Source organism: Bos indicus, chromosome 10, assembly GCF_029378745.1.
Source record: "Bos indicus isolate NIAB-ARS_2022 breed Sahiwal x Tharparkar chromosome 10, NIAB-ARS_B.indTharparkar_mat_pri_1.0, whole genome shotgun sequence".
Lineage (NCBI taxonomy): Eukaryota > Metazoa > Chordata > Mammalia > Artiodactyla > Bovidae > Bos > Bos indicus.
Window position 1 is genome coordinate 14,094,821 of NC_091769.1, and position 25,418 is coordinate 14,120,238.

The 25,418-nt window shown below is 40.6% G+C and overlaps 2 protein-coding genes across 5 annotated transcripts in view; one reads left to right on the forward strand and one right to left on the reverse strand.

The window, feature by feature from the left end:
- Positions 1-14,536, reverse strand: part of AAGAB (alpha and gamma adaptin binding protein) — a 74,499-nt gene extending 59,963 nt beyond the window's left edge. For all 4 annotated transcript variants that reach the window (XR_011568731.1, XM_070796951.1, XM_070796952.1 and 1 more), the window contains exon 1: positions 14,403-14,536. Coding sequence is in view for 3 of the 4 variants with exons in the window: in XM_070796951.1 (XP_070653052.1) it covers positions 14,403-14,475 (73 nt within the window). In the remaining variant the exon portion in view is untranslated. The remainder of the gene's footprint in view (positions 1-14,402) is intronic.
- A 99-nt stretch (positions 14,537-14,635) lies between these two features.
- Positions 14,636-25,418, forward strand: part of IQCH (IQ motif containing H) — a 236,982-nt gene continuing 226,199 nt past the window's right edge. The window contains 3 exon segments of the mRNA XM_019968175.2: positions 14,636-14,792; positions 22,667-22,789; positions 24,170-24,261. Of these exon segments, the coding sequence (XP_019823734.2) occupies positions 14,742-14,792; positions 22,667-22,789; positions 24,170-24,261 (266 nt within the window). The 5' untranslated portion in view covers positions 14,636-14,741.

A 25,418-nucleotide genomic window follows, 5' to 3' on the forward strand; every position in this document is an offset into this window, starting at 1 on the left:
ATCAATGAGGATGTCATATACTTCACAAACTGTAATACAGAATATCTGGATCCATTTAAGGATGGTTCATTTTGTTAATAAATGAACACAAGAGGACAAACTGTGTTCCTCAGAGCTCCTAAAATCATGCTGTCACTGATTTTCAAACAAGAAGGCATTTACTGAACACGTAGAAAGAAGTCATTTCTTTCTCTTTTCTCTACATTGGAGAAGGCAATGGCACCCCACTCCAGTACTCTTGCCTGGAAAATCCCATAGACGGAGAAACCTGGTGGGCTGCAGTCCATGGGGTTGCAAAGAGTCGGACACTACTGAGCAACTTCACTTTCACTTTTCACTTTCACGCATTGGAGAAGGAAATGGCAACCCACTCCACTCCAGTGTTCTCGCCTGGAGAATCCCAGGGATGGGGGAGCCTGGTGGGCTGCCGTCTGTGGGGTTGCACAGAGTTGGACACGACTGAAGCGACTTAGCAGCAGCAGCACCAGTAAGTTGGAAAAATGAGTTTCACCTTTCAAAGATTTAGGAGCTGAGTGGGTTTTTTGTTTTGTTTTCATTCTTTGTGCTGCCTAAAACAACTTGATGGCTCAATTTACTTATCAGATTTTTTTTCAACATTTTATGTCTAATCATATACTTTCAGCAAGGCTGCATATGGGCTTTATTATCACATCTGTGCCATATTAGAACTAGAGAGAGAAAAGTGAAGATTGGCTCATTCTAGTTCTTATCATCAATATCATAATGCAGAGTTTAATTTAAAAAATGTAAATGTCTACACTAAGTATAGCTTTTCTCCTTCATCTTTTATATTTGGTTTCAAGTGTTTAACGAGTTTATTCTTTTCCAAATTAAAGCAAAAACTACTCAAATGCGCTAAGTTTATGGAGATGGTCAGTATAATTCACTCATTTCCAGATAAGAAAACTGACAACCAAAAAAAAAAAAAAAGGCCACCTGCCTAATAGGAGCAGAGCCTAAAACAGAATCCAGGTCACCAGCATCTCCCCTACTCCACTGTGGTCATTACACACCACAATATTTAGCATCTGAGCCAAGTCACATTCAGGTGTCTAACAGTCACAAGCTAAAATCAACTGTGGGCCTAAGTATCCTCTGCCTTTTCATGAAAACCAAGAACAATAGCCAGAATGAGGATACCCAAAGACAGGAGAGGTACAACTAACCCATCAGAAAACTGTCTACGGGTCTGAGTATTTATATGTCAAAAATGAGTCATAGTGATCTTGTGGGAGTTTTTTCCCAGACAGACTTCCTAGAAAAACCTGCCATGGTCTCTCTTCTTCGCCCTACGTGCATGCTGGGTTGCTTCAGTCGTGTCTGACTCTGTGTGACCCCATGGACTGTAGCCCCCCAGGCTCCTCCGTCCAAGGGACTCTCCAGGCAAGAACGCTAGATTGAGTTACCATGCCCTCATCCAGGGGATCATCCCAACCTAGCGATCAAACCCGTGTCTCTTAACACCTCCTGCATTGTCAGGAGGCTTCTTTACCACTCGTGCCACCTGGGAAGCCCTGCACTCAACTGGATTTCGATGGAGTCAAAATGATGCACACACGCAATCATGAGCAGCTTTTCCCTCCTCCTGGAGGGTGGTGGCCTGTCTCATTCACTCTGCCGGCAGCCACCTGGTGGAGCTGTAATACATCATTTTTCAAGAGACAAATACTAGGTGATTAATTGCTGGGTCTGTTACTATAAATGGCTTCACAGCTTAAAAGAGTTAATTCGTAATGCTTTTAGATGAGAAGTTAAATGTCAAATCGGTTCCAGTAGCAGGTATAAACCTTTCCCCCAGCTTTAAGCACAATATAAATCTCCCTCCCTGGTTGAGAAACTTAAGCAGCCATCATTTCTCCAGAAGCTCCTACTTATTTCTCACTTTGGGGGGAATTTATTTCCCCTACAGTCCCTCCCACACAGGAAGTCAGTGAAGAGATTCAAGAGTTGAAGAGAACTATAAGCCAAAGAAGTTTTAGGCCAGCAACTCAAAGACTCCTTCTTCTTGCCCCTCTTTGTACTACTTTCCATCTTTTCTGACCTTCCTTCCCTCAGAAAAGAGTATAAATTTGAAAAGGAATCATGAAAGAAAGGAGGCAAGTAGCTTTCTGTGGTTTAGAATCAATAAGAGGTTAATATTCTCTTTATTGTGAACTAAGAAGCAGACTGAAGATCCAAGGCAAATTTCTCAACAGCACAAATATCCAATTTCATACATACATATATATAAATATAACCTTTACCTTACTCCTTTTCTTCTATCTACTCCAGCCAAAAGAGACCAAATCGGTGCACTCAAGCAACTGATACTCTTTTAGATTATTCCTATCTCCTTCAGTCGGACAATTAAAGATACTTTTAATACCAGTAGAATAAACGGACACTTAATTAATCATGATATTCTTTGCGAAGAGTTGTCCAGTAGTTAAATCATATTTTCTACGCCTTGAGGGAAGTGACAGCTGTCATCTCAAACCAAGATGATCCTTCCAGAAAGCAGTACTCTTCTGAGAATACAGTTAGTTTTATTCTTTCTCACAGACCTGAAACTGCCTTTGCAGCCGAGGACTGTAACCTCCACCCCCAACACCAGTGTCTTTCATGGCACACACTACTCTGGGGACCCACAGTTGCTTCCCTTTCCTTTTGAGATGACAGTACCACTGACCTGAAAGGGCCAGGAAAAGGAGACGGCACAGACCCAGGGTCAGAGGGACCTGTACCTGAACGCCAGCCCTGGGTGAGAACGACAGATTAACCTCTCTCTGAGTCAGGGCCTCACCTGCAACGGGAGACAAACACACTCCTCAAAGGGCACCTTGAAGATTAAATAAAATGATGCACGAGAAGCTCAGGCGGGCACCGGGCACAGAGCAGGCCCTCAGTCAAGTCCACGTCCCCCTCCTCAGCTCAGCTCCCGCACGTGTGAGAGCACTCCTGACTCCAAGAGGACAAGTTACGCCGCACTGAGCAGAGCGGGTGAGAGACATTCAATTAGGAAATAACCACCGCCCTTAAGCCGCCGGCCCTCCTTCCCCAAAGTCAGCCTTCTTGAATTTTTCTTTTCCATTGTTACTGTGCAGACTGAGACAGAAGAGAAAGCAATTAGGAAAATTATAGGAGGCAGTGGAGTCTGACGTCAGCTGAAGGGGAAAGCAACCATTACGAAAGAAAAGAATTGAGCAAAATGTGATTCGGGAAAATATATGACAGCCAGGGTTTTCCTTAACCAGCGAGAAGGAAAGCCAGAAATCTTTAAAAATCATAATGGCTCCATGCTGTTGCATGCAGTGACCATTTCATAACCACAATTTCATGAGAACATTGTATAAGGTGGGTGCTGCTCTGTCAAAAACTCTGTAGCTGTTATTAACTACCAGATTATTCCCTATTCACTAGAAGTAGCTCATACTGCTGCAGTGGAAAGGGCCTTTGGAGCCTGTGTGCCATTTAAAGGTTAAAACTGCAAGGTTAGGGCTGGGACTTTACAGAGACAAATGTCGGGAAATTCTTATCTGTGATTCTCTGAGTAATCATCCTGCAGCCTCCCGGTGCACATAAATGCAACATCTGTCTGCGTGTAGATGACAGCTCCATCAGTGGAGCAGTATTAAGTGACTGAGAAGAGGAACTGGACTGAGTTAAAGCAGTATATGCCTGCTTTAACAAGAGCACAGCAATTCTGGTTTGCTCCCAACATTTAATTACCTCTTCCTCACACACTCCTCTCTGGTCCCTCTCTAAAGTCCCATTTCCATATGCTTTGAGGCTTTCTGTATCACAGCAGAAGTTTTAAAAGTTGAAGCAGAGGAAATCCAACTCAGTCCTCCTCCTTTTCCTCAAGTTCACTTTCTTCCAATAACCATTTGGAAATGGTTACATCTTCAGGTTAAAATAACTGGGACAAAAAAAAAAAAAAACTGGGACAGTTAGCGAGTTTGGGATGGACATGTCCACACTGCTATATTTAAAATGGATAACCAACAAGGAAATATTCTATAGCACAGGGAACTCTGCCCAAAGTTATGCTGCAGCCTGGATGGGACAGCAGCTCGGGGGAGAATGGCTGCATATGCATGGCTGAGACCCTTTGCTGTCCAACTGAAACCACCACGACATCGTTTATCAGCTACACCCCAATACAAAATTTAAAAGTTCCAAAAAAATAACTAGGGGTGGGGGTGTCTCTGCTTGCCCAGGAAAGAGCAATATGCACAAAAGAAAGTAAAGAAGCTGGCAGGGAGGGGAGAGAGATTATGGAGAAGTGCCTTAGGAGGACCAAGGAAAAACCACCAGCCTCTAAGTTTCATGGGCTTCTTGCAAAGACCACTTAATCAATCCCAGTGGCGCAGCTGACAGACAATTCCTACTTATATGTGGGGAGAGGAGGGGACCTCTTTGAATTCCATTACTATTCTCATAGTTTGAGATACATATCTAAGCAGTGATTCTTTATTGGGAGATGATCTTGTCTCCCAGGGGACGTGCCAACATCTGGAGGCATTTTTGGTTGTCACAACCAGGGAGATGCTACTGGCACCTAGTGGGCTGAGGCCAGGAAGACAATGCCCAGGACAGCCCCACACAACAGAACTACTCGGTCCAAAGTGTCAACAATGCTAATGTGCAGAAACCCTAATTTAAAGCAAAAGAACTTGTGGCACTGACTTAGCTGTATTCATGAAACAAAATAGAAGTTGTGGAATGCACAGCTGGTTTTATTCTTTCTTACAGAACTGAAGCTAGCCTTTTACAGCCAGGCACAATAACCTCCCACCACAGACATAAATGCCATTCATTTGCATCTGATCAAAAACCTATCTTAAAAGTATTGTTTAATTCTTTTAACTGTAAAAATTATCTGGCAATTAATCTTAGATGTTTTGAAAATAATTTATAAATGGTGGTTTTCTGAAGAACACATAAGCCTGAACAGGGCAATTATGAGATGAAAATAATTTTTATACTCAAATGGTAATTTTCATAAACAAATCAGCATCAAGTAATAAAACTTCACACCAAAAATACTGATGTCAGCTCAAGTTGACAATAGAATCTGCAGCAGATGTTAACTTATTCTGAAAGAAGGTAAACACATTTGAGATGAACCTCCCCAAACAGAATAAATTCAGTGAAGAACATCTATTCTGTAGTCCCGGTATGCATGTACTGAAAATAAGCCTGGTCCAATGAAAAACATTACAAAGGCAACAGACCCCACATCCCAGTCCCCAAAAGGTTCTGCAGAACAGGTTAAAATCGTAACTGGACAACACACAAAGGACCACAGAAAAAGAAAACTACGACATCAGTAAACTGGACTTCCTCAAAACTTAAAAGTGCTGCATTTCAAGATACCATCAGGAAAACCAATGATAAGCCACAGAATGGGAGAAGATATTCACAAATTACACACATGATAAGGAATATGTATCTAGGATACATAAAACACTTACAAACTCACTAATAAGAAGATAAAGGCTTTTTTAATGGGAAAAAAGCAAGATATGGAAACAACTCAAGTGCCCATCAACAGACAACCGGCTTACAAAGGTGTAGTATACATATATAATGGAATATTACTCAGCCATAAAAAAGAATGAAACCTTGCCATTTGCAGCAACATGGACGGGCCTAGAGAATATTATACTCAGTGAAACCAGAGGAAGACAAATATTATACAATATAACTTATATGCGGACTCATAAAAATAATAACGAACCTATACCAAAACAGAAAGAGACTCATAGACATAGAAAACAAAGGTGGTTACCAAAGCAGGGAGAGGGGAGAGAAATCAGGAGTACAGGATTAACAGATACAAACTACTACACATAAAACAGATAAGCAACAAGATAGCACAGGGAATTATAGTCAATATCTTATAATAACCTATAATGGAAAATTATCTGAAATATATATATATAACTGAATCACTTTGCTGTTGTTTAACACAACACTGTATTGTAATCCAACTATACTTCAATTTTTTTTAATGAGCAAAAGATCTGAATAAACTTTTGACCAAAGATATATGAATGGACTATATACACAAGAAAAGATTCTCAACGTCCTTAGTTACTAAAAAAATGCAAATTAAAACCACAATGAGACACTACCTCACTCCCACTAGAATGAAATTGAAAATACAATTGAAAATACTAATTGAAAATACAAACAAACACAACTGTTGTCAAAAATGTGGAGAAATTGAAACTCTCATTTTCCCCAGTAGCTCAGAGGTAAAGAATCCGCCTGTTATGCAGGAGATGCGGGTTGATCCCTAGGCCAGGAAGATTCCTGCAAAAGGAAATGGCAACCCACTCCAGTCATCTTGCCTGGGAAATCCCAGAGACTTGAGAAACCCGGCAACTGCAATCCCTGGGGTCACGGGAGAGTCGACCACGACTGAGAGATTAAACAACAGCACACACTGCTGATGGGAAAGGCAGAATGATACCGTCGCTCCGGAAAAGCCCAGCAGTTTCATAAAAGAATACAAGATTCTCAGAAAGTCCACAATGGCATTCATATTATTATTATTCATAGCGTTTGTTCATAATAGCCAAAAAGTGGAAGCAACCAAATGTCTATCAACTGATGAACAGGTAAACAAAAGTGACCTAGCCATACAATGGAATGCCAAGTACATGCTACAACAGGGATGAATCTCAAAAACATCAAAGTTTTTTGACTTCTTCTAAGTCAAAGAAGCCAGGCACAAAAGACCACATAGTGTGTGAGTCCTTTATATAAAATGTCCAGAAAAGGCAACTGTGTAGTGGTGGGAGGTATATTAGTGGCTGCCCAGGGCTGGGGCTGGGAGTGAGGAATGACTGCCAACAGCTCGGTTTTCTTCCAGGATGACAGGAATGGCCTACACTTAAAAACAGGTGGATTTTATGGCATTTAAATCACACCCCAATAAAGGGGCTTGGAAAAAAATCATGGAAACTGGGAGATGGCGCTCTCACTTTATGGATAAGGTAGGTGACTGAGGCACAGGATTTAGACACTGAGAACAGTGACGGCACGTGCAAAGAAAGTATCTGTGGGGTGAAAGATTAACTTGCTTAAAGTCAGGTAGCTAGGAAGTGGGTAGAACTCAGTGCTCAATTCACAAATGTCTTCCCCACAAAAGTCCTAAAAACTCCAGCAGAATTCAGATAGAGTGGTAATTATCTTATGTCAGCATAACAGTGCTGTTTATTACCAAATGATCCTGCTCATTTTTCTGCTCTGAGCATACTGATTTTGATCCAGGTACGATACTACTTTACCCCTGTGTAGAACCAGCTTTCAGGTCTACGTACAAAATTAAACCCTAAATAGGTCATTTGTTACTGAACCTGAAACATCACAAAGGCTCTTTAAGAGTTTCACAACTATCCTCTCTGTCTGAATACACCTTAGTCTGCTTCCTGGATAAGTAATTATCAGGGAAGTGTTTGTGCACTGGCTCCAACATAAATACAATGTCATGTCCAGGATTCTCATTCTTGCCAGACATATTTAAAACAATTTTCATACTTATAGCTTAAAAAAAATAGTTTCATATCAGATTTCATTATTTACTGAGTGTCACTATTTGCTAAAAAATTATTCAGGGCAAAAGGCAGCAAGTTGTTTAAACCAAATGACCACTGCATATCTTCTGGACCTTTTGCTACACAAAACTAAGCCACTGAGTGGCCCAGAAAGAAAGGTCTGAGTTTTGGCACACTCGGTTTTCCAGGATGATGCGGTACTCTCAGTATCATGAACGGTTTTGTGCACCATGGTCTGATGTGCAACACTTCCCCATTGCTGTTCTCCTCCTGCTCCCCAACCTCTGTTGCTGGGAAGATAAACATCTTATAATCATTTAACTCATTGACAATGGCTAAAGGATTAGTCGAACACTTCATACAAATTCTCTAATCAATGGATGAAAAAAACAAATTGGGCACCAATAGAGGCATTTTCATTTATTATTTAACTTACCATAGCTCATCTACTAAGGCTCCAATTATCACAAAAGGTATAAACTTATTTTGAACGATAAAAGTTCTCAATGTAGTAGTAAAATCTTCTGTAATTTTTACTGTCTCTCAATTGACTGTGAAGACATCAGCTCTGGTCACCAGGAAGTTCATATTTCATACACACAAAAGATGGAATTGAATCTTGGCTCCCCAACTTTTATGACCTAAACAAACTTAGAAAATCACAATCTCTTTGAGTTTTAATTTTACATACACTTATACACACACACCGGAGAAGGCTATGGCACCCCACTCCAGTACTCTTGCCTAGAAAATCCCATGGACGGAGGAGGCTGGTGGGCTGCAGTCCATGGGGTCGCGAAGAGTCGGGCACGACTGAGTGACTTCACTTTCGCTTTTCACTTTCCTACATTGGAGAAGGAAATGGCAACCCACTCCAGTGTTCTTGCCTGGAGAATCCCAGGGACGGGGGAGCTTGGTGGGGTGCCGTCTATGGGGTCACGCAGAGTCGGACATGACTGAAGCGACTTAGCAGCAGCAGCAGCATACACACACACAGACACACAGAAGGATAATATGAACGTGTTTTAAGTCCCTTTGAGGTCTGGAGAGGATGTGAACTTGTATTTAAGGTTGATGACTTAATATTCCTCATTTAATAAAGATAAAAATCTTGAGCCTTCTTTTAATGCTATTTGAAAATTAAATATATTAAGTATTATAGTTGAAAACAAATCAAAGTTCTTCCACTACCATTTGAAATCATCCTCATGGTAAATCTTCCTGGCCCAATCTTTCTTCCTTTGAGGAAAATACAGACTTGGAAATACACAATCCAATCAAAGGCAGAGTTCTCCTACCATAACAAAATAAGCAACTTTGTTTAAGTAAAAATTATTACTTATTCCCAGAGTAAACTAAAAGGCTCCATTCAGAATACCTCAAGCTGCTACAGAAAATCCCAAATTAGAAGTCACAAGTTCCTATCGCTATTCTGTTGCTAGATAACCTTGGTTAGGTTGTGTAATAGCCCCTACCCCGAATTAGGAATGTTCTCTTTAGTAAATTACTTTAAGATCTTTTGTAAACTGTAGGAGTCTGACCTAGAACAAACTCCCAGTTTCACAGAATGAGTGCTTCCCAATGCAGCAGTGGACAGCCTGATGGCCAGCTTTGCCTGTATAATTCTCCAAAGTCTAGTTTATCCATCTTATAATTGAGCTACCTGGTTCCACAGCTGCAGAAACCTGAGGATCAGCAGATTGTTTCTATGGGTAAAAATGCATCTGAATTCCAAATACAAAATGTCAGATTCTTTACTACAAGTGAAGTGTCTACTGCAACTTGAAAATGGGGCTTGATTTTTCAGTTTTCAAAAGATAAACACGAAGAAAAAGTAGTATATAAACTTTGATGTTTTTGAACTGTGGTGCTGGAGAAGACTCTTGAGAGTCCCTTGGACTGCAAGGAGATCCAACCAGTCAATCATCAAGGAGATCAGTCCTGAATATTCACTGGAAGGACTGAGGCTGAAGCTGAAACTCCAATACTTTGGACACCTGATGCAAAGAACTGACTTACTGGAAAAGACCCTGATGCTGGGAAAGGTTGAAGGCAGGAGGAGAAAGGGACAACAGAGGATGAGATGGTTGGATGGCATCACCGACTCAACAGACATGAGTTCAAGCAAGCTCCGGCAGTTGGTGATGGACAGGGAAGCCTGGCGTGCTGCAGTCCATGGGGTCACAAAGAGTTGACGATGACTGAGTGACTGAACTGAATTATATAATCTAACATAAAAATAACCAATACTTAGAATTTCACATTTAGAAGGGATGCTGTTAGACATGATCTGGAACAACCCTTTAATTTTAATGTTAATTTTATGTATCAGAACAGACTAATATATACAATGTGTATATATGGGTTTCCTCAATTGAGGGGAAAAAAATCCAGACACTCTTAAAGACTATTAGGCATGCACATACTCTATTTAAAATACAGATGCTTTGGGCAATGATTTTTTTTTTTTTCTTCACTCAGAATTAAGACTTCAACCATTCTAAATGGAAATGCCAGCATATTTTAAAACCTTCTTTTAGAGTTAATCTTCTCTCTTCAATGCCACCACCTTAAATTTAAATAGTTCTGATTGCTGAGGAATTTGAATATATTTCATTTGCACAGCCCATGCACACAAATCCCAAAAGAGAACATATCCTCCACACTTGGTACTTCAGCAATCCAGGCAACTCACCAAGTGCTTCTGAGCCACGGTTTCTTCATTTGTAAAATTCAAATTTTCTGACTTTGTTAATTCACGGGGATACAAGAACCAAAGTGAATTATGTGAAAACATGTTTGGGAAGAGTACTGATATACATAAAAATGCTTGATTTTAAGATTTCCAAATTCCCACATTTCACAGGAAGAAAAAAATTTTGCTCCAAATGTTTAGGTGTAGAACCTAAATGGCTTACAGTTGCTAAATATGCATTATATATATTAAAACCAAATGGGATTTTTCTATCAAAAGTTTCTTCTAGGAAAGTAGAATAAGATGTTAAGACTTCGGTATCTACTAACACATTTTAATATTTGCACAGGTGGAGCACGCACTTTGACAACATCCTTCCTGAAGACAGGAATAGTCTCTTAGCCATCATTTTAGCTACAGTAACTGGATTCTCTGGTGGTTCAGTGGTAAAGAATCTACCTGCCAGTGTAGGAGACACCGGTTGGACCCCTAGATCGGAAAGATTCCCTGGATAAGGAAATGGCAACCCACCCCAGTATTCTTCCTTGAGAAATGCCACGGACAGAGGAGCCTGGCGGGCTACAGTCCATGGGGTCGCAAAAAGGTCGGACACGGTTTAGTGACTAAACAACAAACTGGCACAAAGACTAGCTCTGTTCTTAGTATCAGGATACACTTTTCCAGAATAAAAGTAAAATGTTCGTATAAACATATGTGAGGTCTGGCCTGGGGTACAGACACTTGCTCTCATACCACATATAGCCTTGTACAAGCATCAGGAACCTTCATTCCCCTTTAAAAATCTAAAAGGGTAACGCCCCTTTTATCTGCTGTCAGATACCTACCCAGAAAAATGCACATAAGGCCCGAGTGACAAAATGAAAAAAGCTTCTCACAAAGTCCATAATTTACCCATAGTGGCGGCATACTGATTTTTATTTCATGACTACTTATAATAAACTTGGTTATTTCTTGGTTATTTGGTTAAGAAATATTTCCCATCGTTGGTTAAAAGCAATGAAATAGATCAAATGTTGAAGGAAAGAAACCGGAGAAACCCTAAATGTTCTTCTTCCTAATGCATGGAAGGAAACCAAATAGTCCCAAAAAGGTAAATTAAGATTCAGTCCAAAACCATACTATGGCTTAATGTCACTGAATACTTAACAAAACTCAGTCTTCACCTTTTATGCCAAACTTAGATTCAAACTGTGATGACTCCATCTTTAATTATGATAAAACAGAATCAAAACTCAGCAAATACTACATTCTAATGTTAGCCAAATCATTAACCTGGGTAAATTCTCTTTCATGGTTCACTTTTCCTTACTCAACTAATCTCTTCATTAATTGTTCTTATTTTTCACTATAAAACATTAATGGAACCACAAAGGAAAGGTTATCTAATTTTAACCAACATAGAAGCCATCCAAGAAACATTTTATATACAGAAATAAAGTGGATTGTTTTACAGGATTTATTTCATTTCCAACGATGCTAATATATTTTCAAGTACAGTATTACCATTCACCAACTACAGGTAACTAGCTCCTTCAAGAAATGACTGTGTCTGCAAATTCTTGAACTGTTAGGGGAAACGCCGACTGAAGCTGCCTGCCCTGGGCAGGCGAGATAGCGCCACTTGCATGCTTATCTTAGGACAGCAGGTCCTGATAAGGAATGCATAACTAACAAAATATCTCCAACTGGACGAATTGAGGAAAGGTCAAAAGGAGAGAGCAGACTCCAGTCCATATGTCCTACCAACCACCCAGAATCCTCCTCGCTGGAAGCCATCTTCACTCAGCCATGCACTCGCCACCGGGAAGGACACTGAGTCAGAAAGACTGGCCAGAGACAACCTGGAAACTAACTCCATTACCATGAAACCCAAGACTATGAGCCACGTGGCAAAGCAGCTCTGCTGGGTCCCCTGACCCTGCTGCTCTTTGCCCAGGTGCCCCTTCCCAATGAAGTCTGTTGATCTGTCAGCGTGTGTGTCTCCTCTGACAATTCATTTTTCTGAGTGTTAGACAAGAGTCCACTCTCGGGCCCTGGAAGGGGGCCCCTTCCTGCAACAAAAGCATGTGATAGCCACAAGAAAACCTAATACTTTCAAGACTGACTTTGAAAGGACTTTTATATATCAGTAATGGAAATCAAAATGCATATAATTCTTTTGGGAAGTTAAATACACCAAGAAGCTTAAGAATTCTGAGCAAATTCTAATACATTCTCTAGATGTAATATATAATGAAAATTAACTTACAATGTAATGGTAAATTTTTACAAATGAAAAATATGAAATATTATATGAAAATAAAAGTATATATAAATATATTTATAAAAATCATATGCCTTAAATGTTATAAATACATAACTTCATACATTTATATAAATATATTTAATATTTCAGATACAATATTTGAATTTTTATATGTAAAATAAAAATATAACATGCTATATATAAAATGTTAAAACTATTATAAAATATCAGGATAAAAATTGTATATATATTGGAAATGCAATTACCAATTTTTTAAAGTCTGCATTGGGGGGAAAAAAACTGGAAGTAAATGCACAGGAATGTTAACACAGTATTTGCGTTTGGGTGATGAGACCCTGGCTGACATTTCCTTTTCTCCATTATGCTAAATCTTATTTAATGGACTATGCACTACTTTTACAATAAAACAATTTTTAAAAAGCAAGGAAATAAATGAGAAGGAGCACTGCTGAGAGGTAAGGAAATGGCATAATTAAAGCAGCTGGTTACCATTTAGTGTATAATTAAACTTTTTAGTCTGGCAAGGAACATTCTAGGTGATCACAAATGATAACTAAGTTATATAGTATTTGTGCTGGAGAGACACCCTGCCTAATTCTGTCATTTGACCAGTACAAGGAAAAGTTACGTTTATATAATGCTTTATAGTTTACCAAATGCTTTCAAAATGTCACATCATCTATCCTTCAAAGAATCCCGTGAGGTAGATTCATATGTCCCATTTCAGGGCTTCCCAAGTGGCGCTAGTGGTAAAGAACCTGTCTGCCAATGCAGGAGACATAAGACAAGCGGGTTCGATCCTTCGGTCGGGAAGATCCCCTAGATCTTCGCAACTCACTTCAGTATTCTTGCCTGGAGAATCCCATGGACAGAAGAGCCTGGCGAGCATCAGTCCATGGGGCCGTAAAGAGTGGGACACGACTGAAGCGACTTAGCACGCCCCACTTTCAGGATCAGGAAACCGAGGGCTAGAGAGATAATGTACTCTATTAATAGTATTTACCATTTACCGACTGATCACTCAAAGTGTTAAGCACAACAGTCATGTGAAAATTATCACCACTTTACAGATCAGAAAACTGAAAAGCATAGGTTACAGCTGAGAATCATCGTTCTGACTCGAAGCCACAATTTGAAACGGAGTCCTGAGTTATAATCAACTTTGGGAGTCTCAGTGGAGGAGTCGAGCCCCAAACCCTATGCTCTCTCTACTCCACTGGTTCCCCTCTCCTCGCCTACGATTCTTTGAAGAGTGACTTAAGTTGACAACCACTATGAGGGTCTAGAGGGAAAAATACTAGGTCCAGTAATAATCAAAAACTAATGCTTGCTGGCGGAGGGCCTCGTCTCAGGAGGAAGGCAAGGCAGTGAATAACTCAGAGTGGAGGGGGCAAGTTTAACAAGTCTTAACATATGCACATGGGGCGGGGGGTGCAGAGGAACCACTCTACCTCAAGAGCAGGAATGACAACATAAATCACGAATCCTGCACCTGACGCTCGCGTTCCTAGGTTCAATTCCCAGAGAGCCTTTTCTGTTCCCCTCAATGGCTGCCCGCCGACAGTAGGGTTGAGGTCCTACTTAACAGAAAACGCTGGAACAAACCCCATGGTGGGCCAAGCAGAGACAGAGAAGCAACGAGTATTGTAGCTAACAGTGGACACCTGGGGGACTAGGCACCATGACCACATCTGAGGAGCACCCGAGGGGCCTCGGGCCACCACCGAGGAGAGGAAGAGTCCAGGGCTCGCGGCGAGGACCGAGGCCCCGAGAGAGGCCGCGGTGCTGGGACTGCCGCCTGCCGAGGCTCGTACTGGGGCTTGGAGGTCGGCCTAGGAGCCTCGTTACTCACGTTGCACTAGCCGGTCTGCGGAGAAGGTGGAGGAGCAGCTGGTAACGAGCGCGCAAGGGACGCCCGCAGCCATCACTGCGCCCGCGGACAGCTTCCTTCCCGGAGCCACTTCCGCCTTGGACGATACCACGGCCGCCGGTGCGCGGGGGAGACGCGCGAGAAAGGCGCGTTCTCAGAGGCACGGCCGGCCCTGCCTCCTCCTTTGCCCCCTCTTCCGCTCCTGGCGTGGACCAGGCTGGGCTTCGCGTGGCGTTGCCATGGGGACGAGCTCCCTCCGCGGCAAGTACACGACTCTGGAGACCGCGCCTTCCTGAGGAGGGACCCCGCCCGGCCGAAGGCATGGCCCAGGAGAAGGAAAACCAAGACCCCGTCGGATCTATCTTAATCCAGGTGGGAAATGGGCCTCTCCTAACCCTGTCCAGCTAGAACACTTTGAGCGAGCGAGGCCCAGCAGAGCCCATCCACTCACGCTTACCCACTTAAAGCGCTGCTTCTCAGATTGCCTCCAACACCACGGTTTAAAGAACTCCCAAGTGTGCCAACCTAGACCTCTCTCGCCAGCCTCACACACCTCTTGAGCCTGACGATGGAGGTTGCGCGGCCGAAGCACGACCAATCTGCCTCTGGTAAAACTCCAGGACGATACACCCCATTGGGACCTTTGGAAAAATCCATGTTCCACTGAGGCACCATTTTTAAATGTTATATTCTGAAAAGTTTAATCCTATGATGTAAGGAAATGGAGGAGATACAAATCAGACACGTATCTGGGCGAAAGTTGAAATAGATGAACTGCTTTTGATCTCCTACATTGCAGGTGGATTCTTTACCAGCTGAGCTACAAGGGAAGTAGCTACTTTTCTTCAGTTCAGTTCAGTTCGGTTCAGTCGCTCAGTCGCGTCGGACTCTGCGACCCCGCCAGGCCTCCCTTTCCATCACCAACTCCCGGAGTTCACCCAAACTCACGTGCACTGAGTCGGTGATGCCATCCAGCCATCTCATCCTTTGTCGTCCCCTTCTCCTCCTGCCCCCAATCCCTCCCAGCATCAGAGTCTTTTCCAATGAGTCAACTCTTCGCATGAGGTGGCCAAAATACTGGAGTTTTAGCTTTAGCATTATTCCTTCCAAAGAACACCCAGGACTGATCTCCTTCAGAATGGACTGATTGGATCTCCTTGCAGTCCAAGGGACTCTCAAGAGTCCTCTCCAAGTTCAAAAGCATCAATTCTTTGGCGCTCAGCTTTCTTTATAGTTCAACTCTAGCACCCATACATGACTACTGGAAAAACCATAGCCTTGACTAGACGGACCTTTGTTGGCAAAGTAATGTCTCTGCTTTTGAATATGCTATCTAGATTGGTCATAACTTTGCTTCCAAGGAGTAAGCGTCTTTTAATTTCATGGCTGCAATCACCATCTGCAGTGATTTTGGAGCCCCAAAAAATAAAGTCTGACAGTGTTTCCACTGTTTCCCCATCTATTTCCCATGAAGTGATGGGAGTACCCCAATTTTTTTCACTCTAAAAGTCCCTTGCATATAATGGAGTTCTGGGGATGTAATGGACACCATAGTGATTACAGTAATAATACTGTATATTTGAAAGTGGCTGAGTAAATCTTACAAGTTCTCATCACAAGAAAAAAGTTGTATTATAACTATATATGGTGATGTATGTTAACTAGCCTTACTGTGGCAATCATTTAGCAATATGTACAAATATTGACTGATGTTGTCTATGTGAAACTAATATAATGTTTATGTCAATTATATACCAATAAAAATAATAAAAATTCCTTACTTGGGAACAAGATAAAAGCTTGCTAATCAAGTTAAACTTTGAATGTGGAAAGGTGATGAAAAGCACAGGAAAGTAACTCTCTAATCTGAGGGGGGGACATCAGGAAAGTTTTGATTTCTCAGTTCAACTCAGTTTGTGACTGTTACACTCAGATTTTTCCAGAATGTTAAAAGCACTACTTTCCGCCCCCCCCCCCCACATTTATATGTGATGGTTTTGAAACATTTTTGACATATCATCACCTTCAACTCATATTTAGCTCTACTTGACTAAAAGTTTGAAGTAATTTCCCTAAGGACTATCAGAACTCTACTCAGATCTGCACTTGGTCTAATTTTTCTTCCTGCCATGATTTGGTCCTTCCCTCTGGGAGACTTCTTTAAACCCCTAAACTCACCAATTTTATAGACTTCCTCAATATGAATCATACCCAGGTCTTCTTACCTTACCTTTTCTTATCCTTGCTTTCACCAGCACCCTAGAATGAGTTTGGCCAGACTGCCAAGTGTGAGGGAAGAGTCTCCACAAGACTGCCCTCACTTAGACACCAGGCACAAGTTCAGGGGTCCCTAGAACTATCCTTAATTCAGACCAGCTGTCTACACTTTTGGAAGCCCCAACCATGTCACATTGGCTAATTTGCTAGAGCACTCACAAAACTCAGAAAAGCACTGTGTTTATAATTACAGTGTTTTTATAGCAAAAGAATAGAAATTAAAATCAACCAAGGGAAGAGAGGCTCAGGGCAGAGAGTCCAGAAGGGGTTCAAATGGAGCTTCCAGCCATTTTCTCCCAGTGGAGTCATAGCATTACCTCCTTTCAGTCATGATATGTGACAACATATACAGATTATTGCCAACTAGGGAAGCTTTCCCAAGACTTTAATGTCCAGAGGTTTATTGGAGCTCAATCACAATGCCCATTTGGCTGACTTTAGTCTTCAGCCCTTCCCAGAGAGCAGACCAATGATTTCAGTCTAATTCCTCTAGAGATTAGAACTGATACAGCATAGCTCAAAGTCCCCATCATAAACCCCATTCCCATCAAACAGGATGCTCTGGGGGCCTAGTGATCATGTCCCAGGGTCTAATGGCAGAGGCCAGGTCTCTCTTTGGGAAGAACTAGGAATAATCATATCTATGTTGATCAACACCCCTACTTGCTTGAAAGGGTTACTTTGTACACACTTAAGTGGAGGGCTATGTAGAGAAAGAGAGGCCACCCCTTAATCTAATTATTGAGTCTGATCTGTATATACAGTGTAAAATTCTCCCTGATACAATGTAGAATATGTATAATGAGGGAAAAAATTAATATATGTAGTCATGAATGGATGTGAATGATGGACTATAAAGAAAGCTGAGCACTGAAGATTTGATGCTTTTGAACTGTGATGTTGGAGAAGACTCTTGAGAGTCCCTTGGACTGCAAGGAGATCCAACCAGTCCATCCTAAAGGAAATCAGTCCTGAATATTCCCCAGAAGGACTGATACTGAAGCTGAAACTCTAAAACTTTGGCCACCTGATGTGAAGAACTGACTCACTAGAAAAGACCCTGATGCTGAGAAAGTTTGAAGGCGGGAGGAGAGGGGACGACAGAGGACGAGATGGTTGGATGGGATCACCGACTCGATGGAATGAGTTTGAATAAACTCCAGGAGTTGGTGATGGACAAGGAGGCCTGGTGTGCTGCAGTCCATGGGGTTGCAAAGAGTTGGACACGACTGAGCGACTGAACTGCACCGACTGAATTCTTTTTCAACCTCTTCTGTCTGGTTTGCCAGGAGTGTATACCATACAACAATAAAATGAGAATGACTCATTTAAACTCTTATCTTTAGCTCTTATCTCAAAGTGTGATCCTAGGACTAGCAAAGAAATGGAATTATAAGATTGCTTTTGACAAAACTGAGTCTTTTTTTTTTTTTCTGCTTTATTTTTTTAATTTAAATTTATTTATTTTATTTATTTTATTTTATTTTATTTTTAAACTTTACATAATTGTCTTAGTTTTGCCAAATATCAAAATGAATCTGCCACAGGTATACATGTGTTCCCCATCCTGAATCCTCCTCCTTCCTCCCTCCCCATACCATCCCTCTGGGTCGTCCCAGTGCACTAGCCCCAAGCATCCAGTATTGTGCATCAAACCTGGACTGGCAACTCGTTTCTTACATGATATTTTACATGTTTCAATGTCATTCTCCCAAATCTTCCCACCCTCTCCCTCTCCCACAGAGTCCATAAGACTGTTCTATACATCAGTGTCTCTTTTGCTGTCTCGTACACCGGGTTATTGTTACCATCTTTCTAAATTCCATATATATGCGTTAGTATACTGTATTTATGTTTTTCCTTCTGGCTTACTTCACTCTGTATAATAGGCTCCAGTTTCATCCACCTCATTAGAACTGATTCAAATGTATTCTTTTTAATGGCTGAGTAATACTCCATTGTGTATATGTACCACAGCTTTCTTATCCATTCATCTGCTGATGGACATCTAGGTTGCTTCCATGTCCTGGCTATTATAAACAGTGCTGTGATGAATTTTGGGGTACACATGTCTTTCAATTCTGGTTTCCTCAGTGTGTATGCCCAGCAGTGGGATTGCTGGATCATAAGGCAGTTCTATTTCCAGTTTTTTAAGGAATCTCCACACTGTTCTCCATAGTGGCTGTACTAGTTTGCATTCCCACCAACAGTGTAAGAGGGTTCCCTTTTCTCCACACCCTCTCCAGCATTTATTATTTGTAGACTTTTGGATCGCAGCCATTCTGACTGGTGTGAAATGGTACCTCATAGTGGTTTTGATTTGCATTTCTCTGATAATGAGTGATGTTGAGCATCTTTTCATGTGTTTGTTAGCCATCTGTATGTCTTCTTTGGAGAAATGTCTATTTAGTTCTTTGGCCCATTTTTTGATTGGGTCGTTTATTTTTCTGGAGTTGAGCTGTAGGAGTTGCTTGTGTATTTTTGAGATTAGTTGTTTGTCAGTTGCTTCATTTGCTATTATTTTCTCCCATTCTGAAGGCTGTCTTTTCACCTTGCTAATAGTTTCCTTTGATGTGCAGAAGCTTTTAAGGTTAATTAGGTCCCATTTGTTTATTTTTGATTTTATTTCCAATATTCTGGGAGGTGGGTCATGGAAGATCCTGCTGTGATGTATGTCAGAGAGTGTTTTGCCTATGTTCTCCTCTAGGAGTTTTATAGTTTCTGGTCTTATGTTTAGATCTTTAATCCATTTTGAGTTTATTTTTGTGTATGGTGTTAGAAAGTGGTCTAGTTTCATTCTTTTACAAGTGGTTGACCAGATTTCCCAGCACCACTTGTTAAAGAGATTGTCTTTAATCCATTGTATATTCTTGCCTCCTTTGTCAAAGATAAGGTGTCCATATGTGCGTGGATTTATCTCTGGGCTTTCTATTTTATTCCATTGATCTATATTTCTGTCTTTGTGCCAGTACCATACTGTCTTGATAACTGTGGCTTTGTAGTAGAGCCTGAAGTCAGGTAGGTTGATTCCTCCAGTTCCATTCTTCTTTCTCAAGATCGCTTTGGCTATTCGAGGTTTTTTGTATTTCCATACAAATTGTGAAATTATTTGTTCTAGCTCTGTGAAGAATACTGTTGGTAGCTTGATAGGGATTGCGTTGAATCTGTAAATTGCTTTGGGTAGTATACTCATTTTCACTGTATTGATTCTTCCAATCCATGAACATGGTGTTGCATGGCTCTTAAATTCTAGGAAATTCCCTGGTGGTCCAGTGGTTAAGACTCCTCATGCAAAGAGCCCAGGTTCAATCCCTGATTGGGGAACTAAGATCCAACAAGCCACATGATATGGCAAAAGTCTAAAAAATAATTTAAATTGTAGAGCAATTTTTGTCTGCATTAAATCTTTTGAGAGCTTCTTATTAAGTAGCCCTGTCCCCAAACTGTCGAAATCTTTCTCCAAGTGGGAAATGTATGGAACACAATGTATTTGATAATCACAAAAATGATGGGTGACACATAAAATTTCAGTATGGGAGAGTGAATCTATTTGAAGAAAGAACAAAGATTTAGAACCTAATCTTTTTCTACCCAGGTCTGGTGAAACATTTCCTATAGTAGTTGTCTCTGTTGCGGCTATACAAACAGCTGTGCAGTTACTAAGAGGGAAGAAGACAATACCTGGCTAGGAAAGTAAAAAGCTCTTCAGAAAGATTAAGGGAGTAATTCAAGTCAATGAATATTAACTAAGTGCCAGTTACATACAAAGTGTTTCACTAGGTTTTACCAATTAGGAGAAAAGAATTAACATTGGCTCAGTGTCCTCCTCTGTGGCTGGCCCTGGACAAAGCACTTTACATCTTTTTAACTCATTTTATTCTTGCCACTATGTTGAAAGATGCTATTTATCCCCATTTTACAGATAAGAACACTAAGGCTCTAAAAAAAAAAAGTAAATTTGCCTATCTCAGTTTAGTAAAGAAGGAAATAGAATTCTAGTTCATAGCTGTCTGATTCCAAAGCCTGTATTAGTTCATTTACACATGTATTGTCTCATTTCCATTACATAAGAAGAGTAATTCTCTTTTTCCCCCTTGGTGAGGACACTAGAGGAAATGTGGATGGTGTGCATGGACATTGTGTGACTAGTAATAGAACAAGGAATCATGTTCATCTGCCTTTTACCAAGTTATTACTATTAGACTGTTACATATTATCTCCCAACTCTATGAAGACATAATGGTTCCTACAAAACAGAAGAAGTAGCCAGATTTTCAGTTCCCTGATAAATAGTCCAGTGTTGTTTTCACTCCCTCCAGCAGTTGACAGGTATAATTATACAAGGATACATGAAGCTACAGATACTAGAGCCACAAGAAGGAAATTCAGTGCATTCAAAAGTTGAGCCAGGGGCTTCCCTGGTGGGCCAGTGGTTAAGGATACTCCTGCCAATGCAGGGAACACGGGTTCAATCCCTGCTCTTGGAAGATCCCAAATGCCTTGTGGCAGCTAAGCCTGTGAGCTACAGCTACGGAGCCAGCTCTCTAGAGCCACAACTGTTGAAGCCCGTGTGCCTAGAGCCTGTTCTCTGCAACAGGTCACCACAATGAGAAGTCCATGCACCACAGCTAGAGAAAAATGAAGACCCAGTGCAACCATAAATAAATAAATCTTAAAAAAGAAAAAGTGAAACCACAAAATTATGGGCCTGGAAGTGGGCTTGCCCTTGAACTGCCTTTTTGTACTTTTCAAATGTCTTTAGACAATAGACTGTAAATAGCTTGCAGCAGTAATTTGGACAAAAAAATCGAAAAAAATATTAATACATCTTCATCCTTAGTGCCTATCAGCAAACAGTAGGTGTGTTCAAATTTCAATCTGTGAGCCCTGGAGGCTCAATATAATAATTTGTGCAGGGTACAAATGACCTGATCTGTCTGCCAGATTGTGCTGCTCATCAGTGAAAAGATGCAAATCTTTTGATCTTTCAAATACTTGGCTCCTTGGGAATGTTTGAGAGTAACTGATAACGTAGGCTGGATCAATGTATAGGTCCAGTTATACCAACAGAGAAAAAGGTAACTGTTTCAAAGTGCCTTTAGCCACCCAATCTGCAGATTGTTATTGGTGTGACTATTGCTGAAACAGGTGTTGGGTTCATAAATTTGCATAGCAAAATGTTTCTCTTGTGGCAGCAGCCCATGCCATAATTGGTGCCATCTGTATTTGTTTCTGGAAGTTTGGTTTCTAATATGAAGGCAGAGAATCTTGTGCTGTCTAATTTCATAATGCTCACGTTACTCTGAGGGTGCTTGACTTTGGAGAAATATTCATCATTTCTAAGGAAAATATGAACTGAAGGAAAATGTTCAAGTAATGACATGTTGCTTTTTCTTCATGGATTGTTTTCATTTCTGAGTACATAAAACAAAATTAAGGCCACCCCTACAGAACTGCTTCTTCAGCGCACTAAGTGGGGAAGATCTAGCTAGAATGGAAAACCAATAGACCCTGTCAACATATTTAGAATTCTCTTTTGACAGGCACTGTTTTCACTAGAACCTTTCTTTTCTGAAAGTTTTCTTTTTTCTTTTTAACCTCTCAATCAATTAGTAGAAATCAGAGTTTGGAATGAACTTTTTCTTATATCTGACTCACCTTCTTTTCCACCAGAGAAAGCAGAAGGTATTTGGGTTGCAATTTTATCTTGGATCCGTTTCTAATGGGGGAAGGACAAATAGAAAATTGTATAAAATCTTAATTTTTCAAAATCTGAAAGACAGTAACTGGAGCCATAATGTGCTTCTAATAAAGCATATCCTAGAACTATAAGGACAGTCTTTTCAATGAACACCACCTTTAAATCAACTTTATTGTCTTTAGCAATTCAAGCAGATTGCAAACCTTTAAGCTAAGTAACTCTTTTAGGTGTAATATTTATGTATTCTTTTACATGTTTCTCTCTCTAGGTCCATGAAGATCTTTATGAATTAAGGGAGAAATTAACAAAATTCCCGCTTGAGGAAAAAGGCGGGGCTCTAGACATTCAGAATCTTGAAACAGCCATCAAAAGGACTGAAATGGGGTTAAAAGTAAGTAGAGATTTAGATATTAAATAAAATCCTGGAAGGAGACAAAGATTCCTCCAGAAGAACTGTGCTTCTCACAGGCTCTGTGTAATTCTGGAACAGAGGGGGCTTTGGTTGGTCATCAGCTTTCCCATCCTGTTCCTTTTTTAAGAATGGTGATTATTAGCTGATTGATTAATTTACATCCTGTCACAGGCCACAAAGAATGTGAGACATGGATAATATATGATTATGCAGTAATTTATGACCCCTAAAATGTGGTTTGATAAAAAGAATTTATAATTTTAAAAATAACTACTCTTAGTCTAACAGTATGCCTGACAGAAAAGGATTCATACCAATACATTGTAGAGAGTTTCTATCAGAATCACTGGGATTCTAAAAAATAGAGTTTACTCTTCCTTAATAGCTTAAGTGTTTTAATATTAAGTAATTTTTAAATATTATAACCTAGTACATAACACTGGAAATAGAACTCAAGTAGATAGGAGGACTTTCCTGTGGTGGTCCAGTGGCTAAGACCCCAAGCTTCTAATGCCGGCGGGGGCCTGGGTTTGATTTCTGGTCAGGGTTCAAGATCCCACATGCTGTAACTAAGAGTTCACATGCCCCAGCTAAAGATCCCACGTGTTGCAATGAAGACCTGGCACAGCCAAATAAATAAATATTTTTTAAAAAGTAAATAGGAACTTCATTATTATAGATGGACCTAATGGCACAGGAGAATCCAATCTTCAGACTAGGATAACACTCATATACAAAACCAGGATCTATTAGCACGTGGCTCCAATAAAGACCACCTCCATTGTCTAGACCTCTATCAGCATCTCTACTCTTGCTTCCAGCCTTCACTGTTGCATCCTACTGGCCTCCTAGCTCAGCTCCTGAGGCTGAGAGATGGGGTAATATGTTGTTGCCTCATCGGGTTAGCATGCTGTTGTCCTATATAACGTGATGGTGAGAGGGCTGGACCCAGCTGGAGTCTTTGGGTTTGGCCATTTAAAATAATCTGTTACCTAAAGGCCAAACTCTTTCCTCAGATGCTTGGTTGAAGTCCTGGTAAGAGAAAGACATTACTCTGTGTCCATTGTACCTAGCAAGTTCCCCCGACCAAGTAGCAAACTGACTACTGTGCAGTTTCATTTGTGAAAAATGCTGCAGGTCACTTCAGCTTTGAGTCTCAACTGTTTATGATGCTTTTTGGGATAAAGTAATTTGGCCTTGAGATGCCTAATGATACCTTAGGCTTGTAATAAACACATAGCATGTTATGTCTTTTGGCTTAATTACATCAGTCAGAGGGTTAACCTAATGTAATGGAGAAAATTAGGTGAGGATTTCCAGTCCACTCTAATGGCCTAAACTTTAACTTTTCTGTAACAGATACACATCGAGAAGTATTTAAACGTTGTACACCAACATGTGTTAACAACTCCTATTGATTATAACTTATATTCTTCTCATGCTTCCAAATGGTAAGTAAAATAACCATTTTAGGGTCTAAAATAAGTACAAAACCAGCAAACAACTTTTCTCACTCAGTGAGATGACTGTAAAGATAATTTTCCTTTGCTTTATATGCATTCTAACTTCCATACAAGTTTTGCATATGAAGTTAATGGCAGAATTTAGACTTTAATAAAGTTATTCTTTGTTATTTTCATTGCATTTTAATGCTTGCCATCATGACAGTTATTTCAGGGTCCTAGTTTTGGTGTTACATCTTTTGTATTTTTAGTAAAGCATATCCCAAATTCAACAGCTTCGCTGGTTGCTCAATGGGAAAGAATCTGCCTGTCAATGCAGGAGATGCATATTCAATCACTGGGTCAGGAAGATCCCTTGCAGAAGGAAATGGCAACCCACACCAGTATTCTTGCCTGGGAAATCCCATGGACAGAGGAGCCTGGTGGGCTACAGTCTATTGGGTCACAAAAGAATCGGACACAACTTAGTAACTAGACAATAACAACAACGTGCCAAATTCAATTCCTATAGGAAATATTTTAAAGCAAATCCATTTTTATGCTATTTAGATCATCTGGAGCTTTCTTTATAGTTCTTAGCCCGTCATATGTGCTTTACTGTAAAGATGATTTTGGTATCCAGGGTAAACAAAACAAAAGTAATAAACTTGCTTGAAATGGTGACTCAGATGGTAAAGAATCTGTCTGCAATGTAGGAGACCCAGGTTCAGTCCCTGAGTCAGGAAGATCTCCTGGAGAAGGGAATGGCTACCCACTCTAGTACTCTTGCCTGGGGAATTCCATGGACAGAGGAGCCTGGTGGGCTACAGTCCATCGGGTCACAAAGAGTCAGACACGACTGAGCAACTAACATATACATTAATAATACAGCCTAAGAGATGATTTATTAAAATTAGTATTGAGTTAAAGGGAAATGACCTTTTCACACACAACTATGTATAAAATAGATAACTAATAAGGAACTACTGTATGGCACAGGGAACTCAATACCCTGTAATGATTTATATAGTAAAAGAATCTAAAAAAGAGTAGAATATGTATCAGCATTAGTATCAGTTCAGTTGCTCAGTCGTGTCCGACTCTTTGCAACCCCATAAACCATAGAACACCAGGCCTCCCTGACCATCACCAACTCCTGGAGTTCA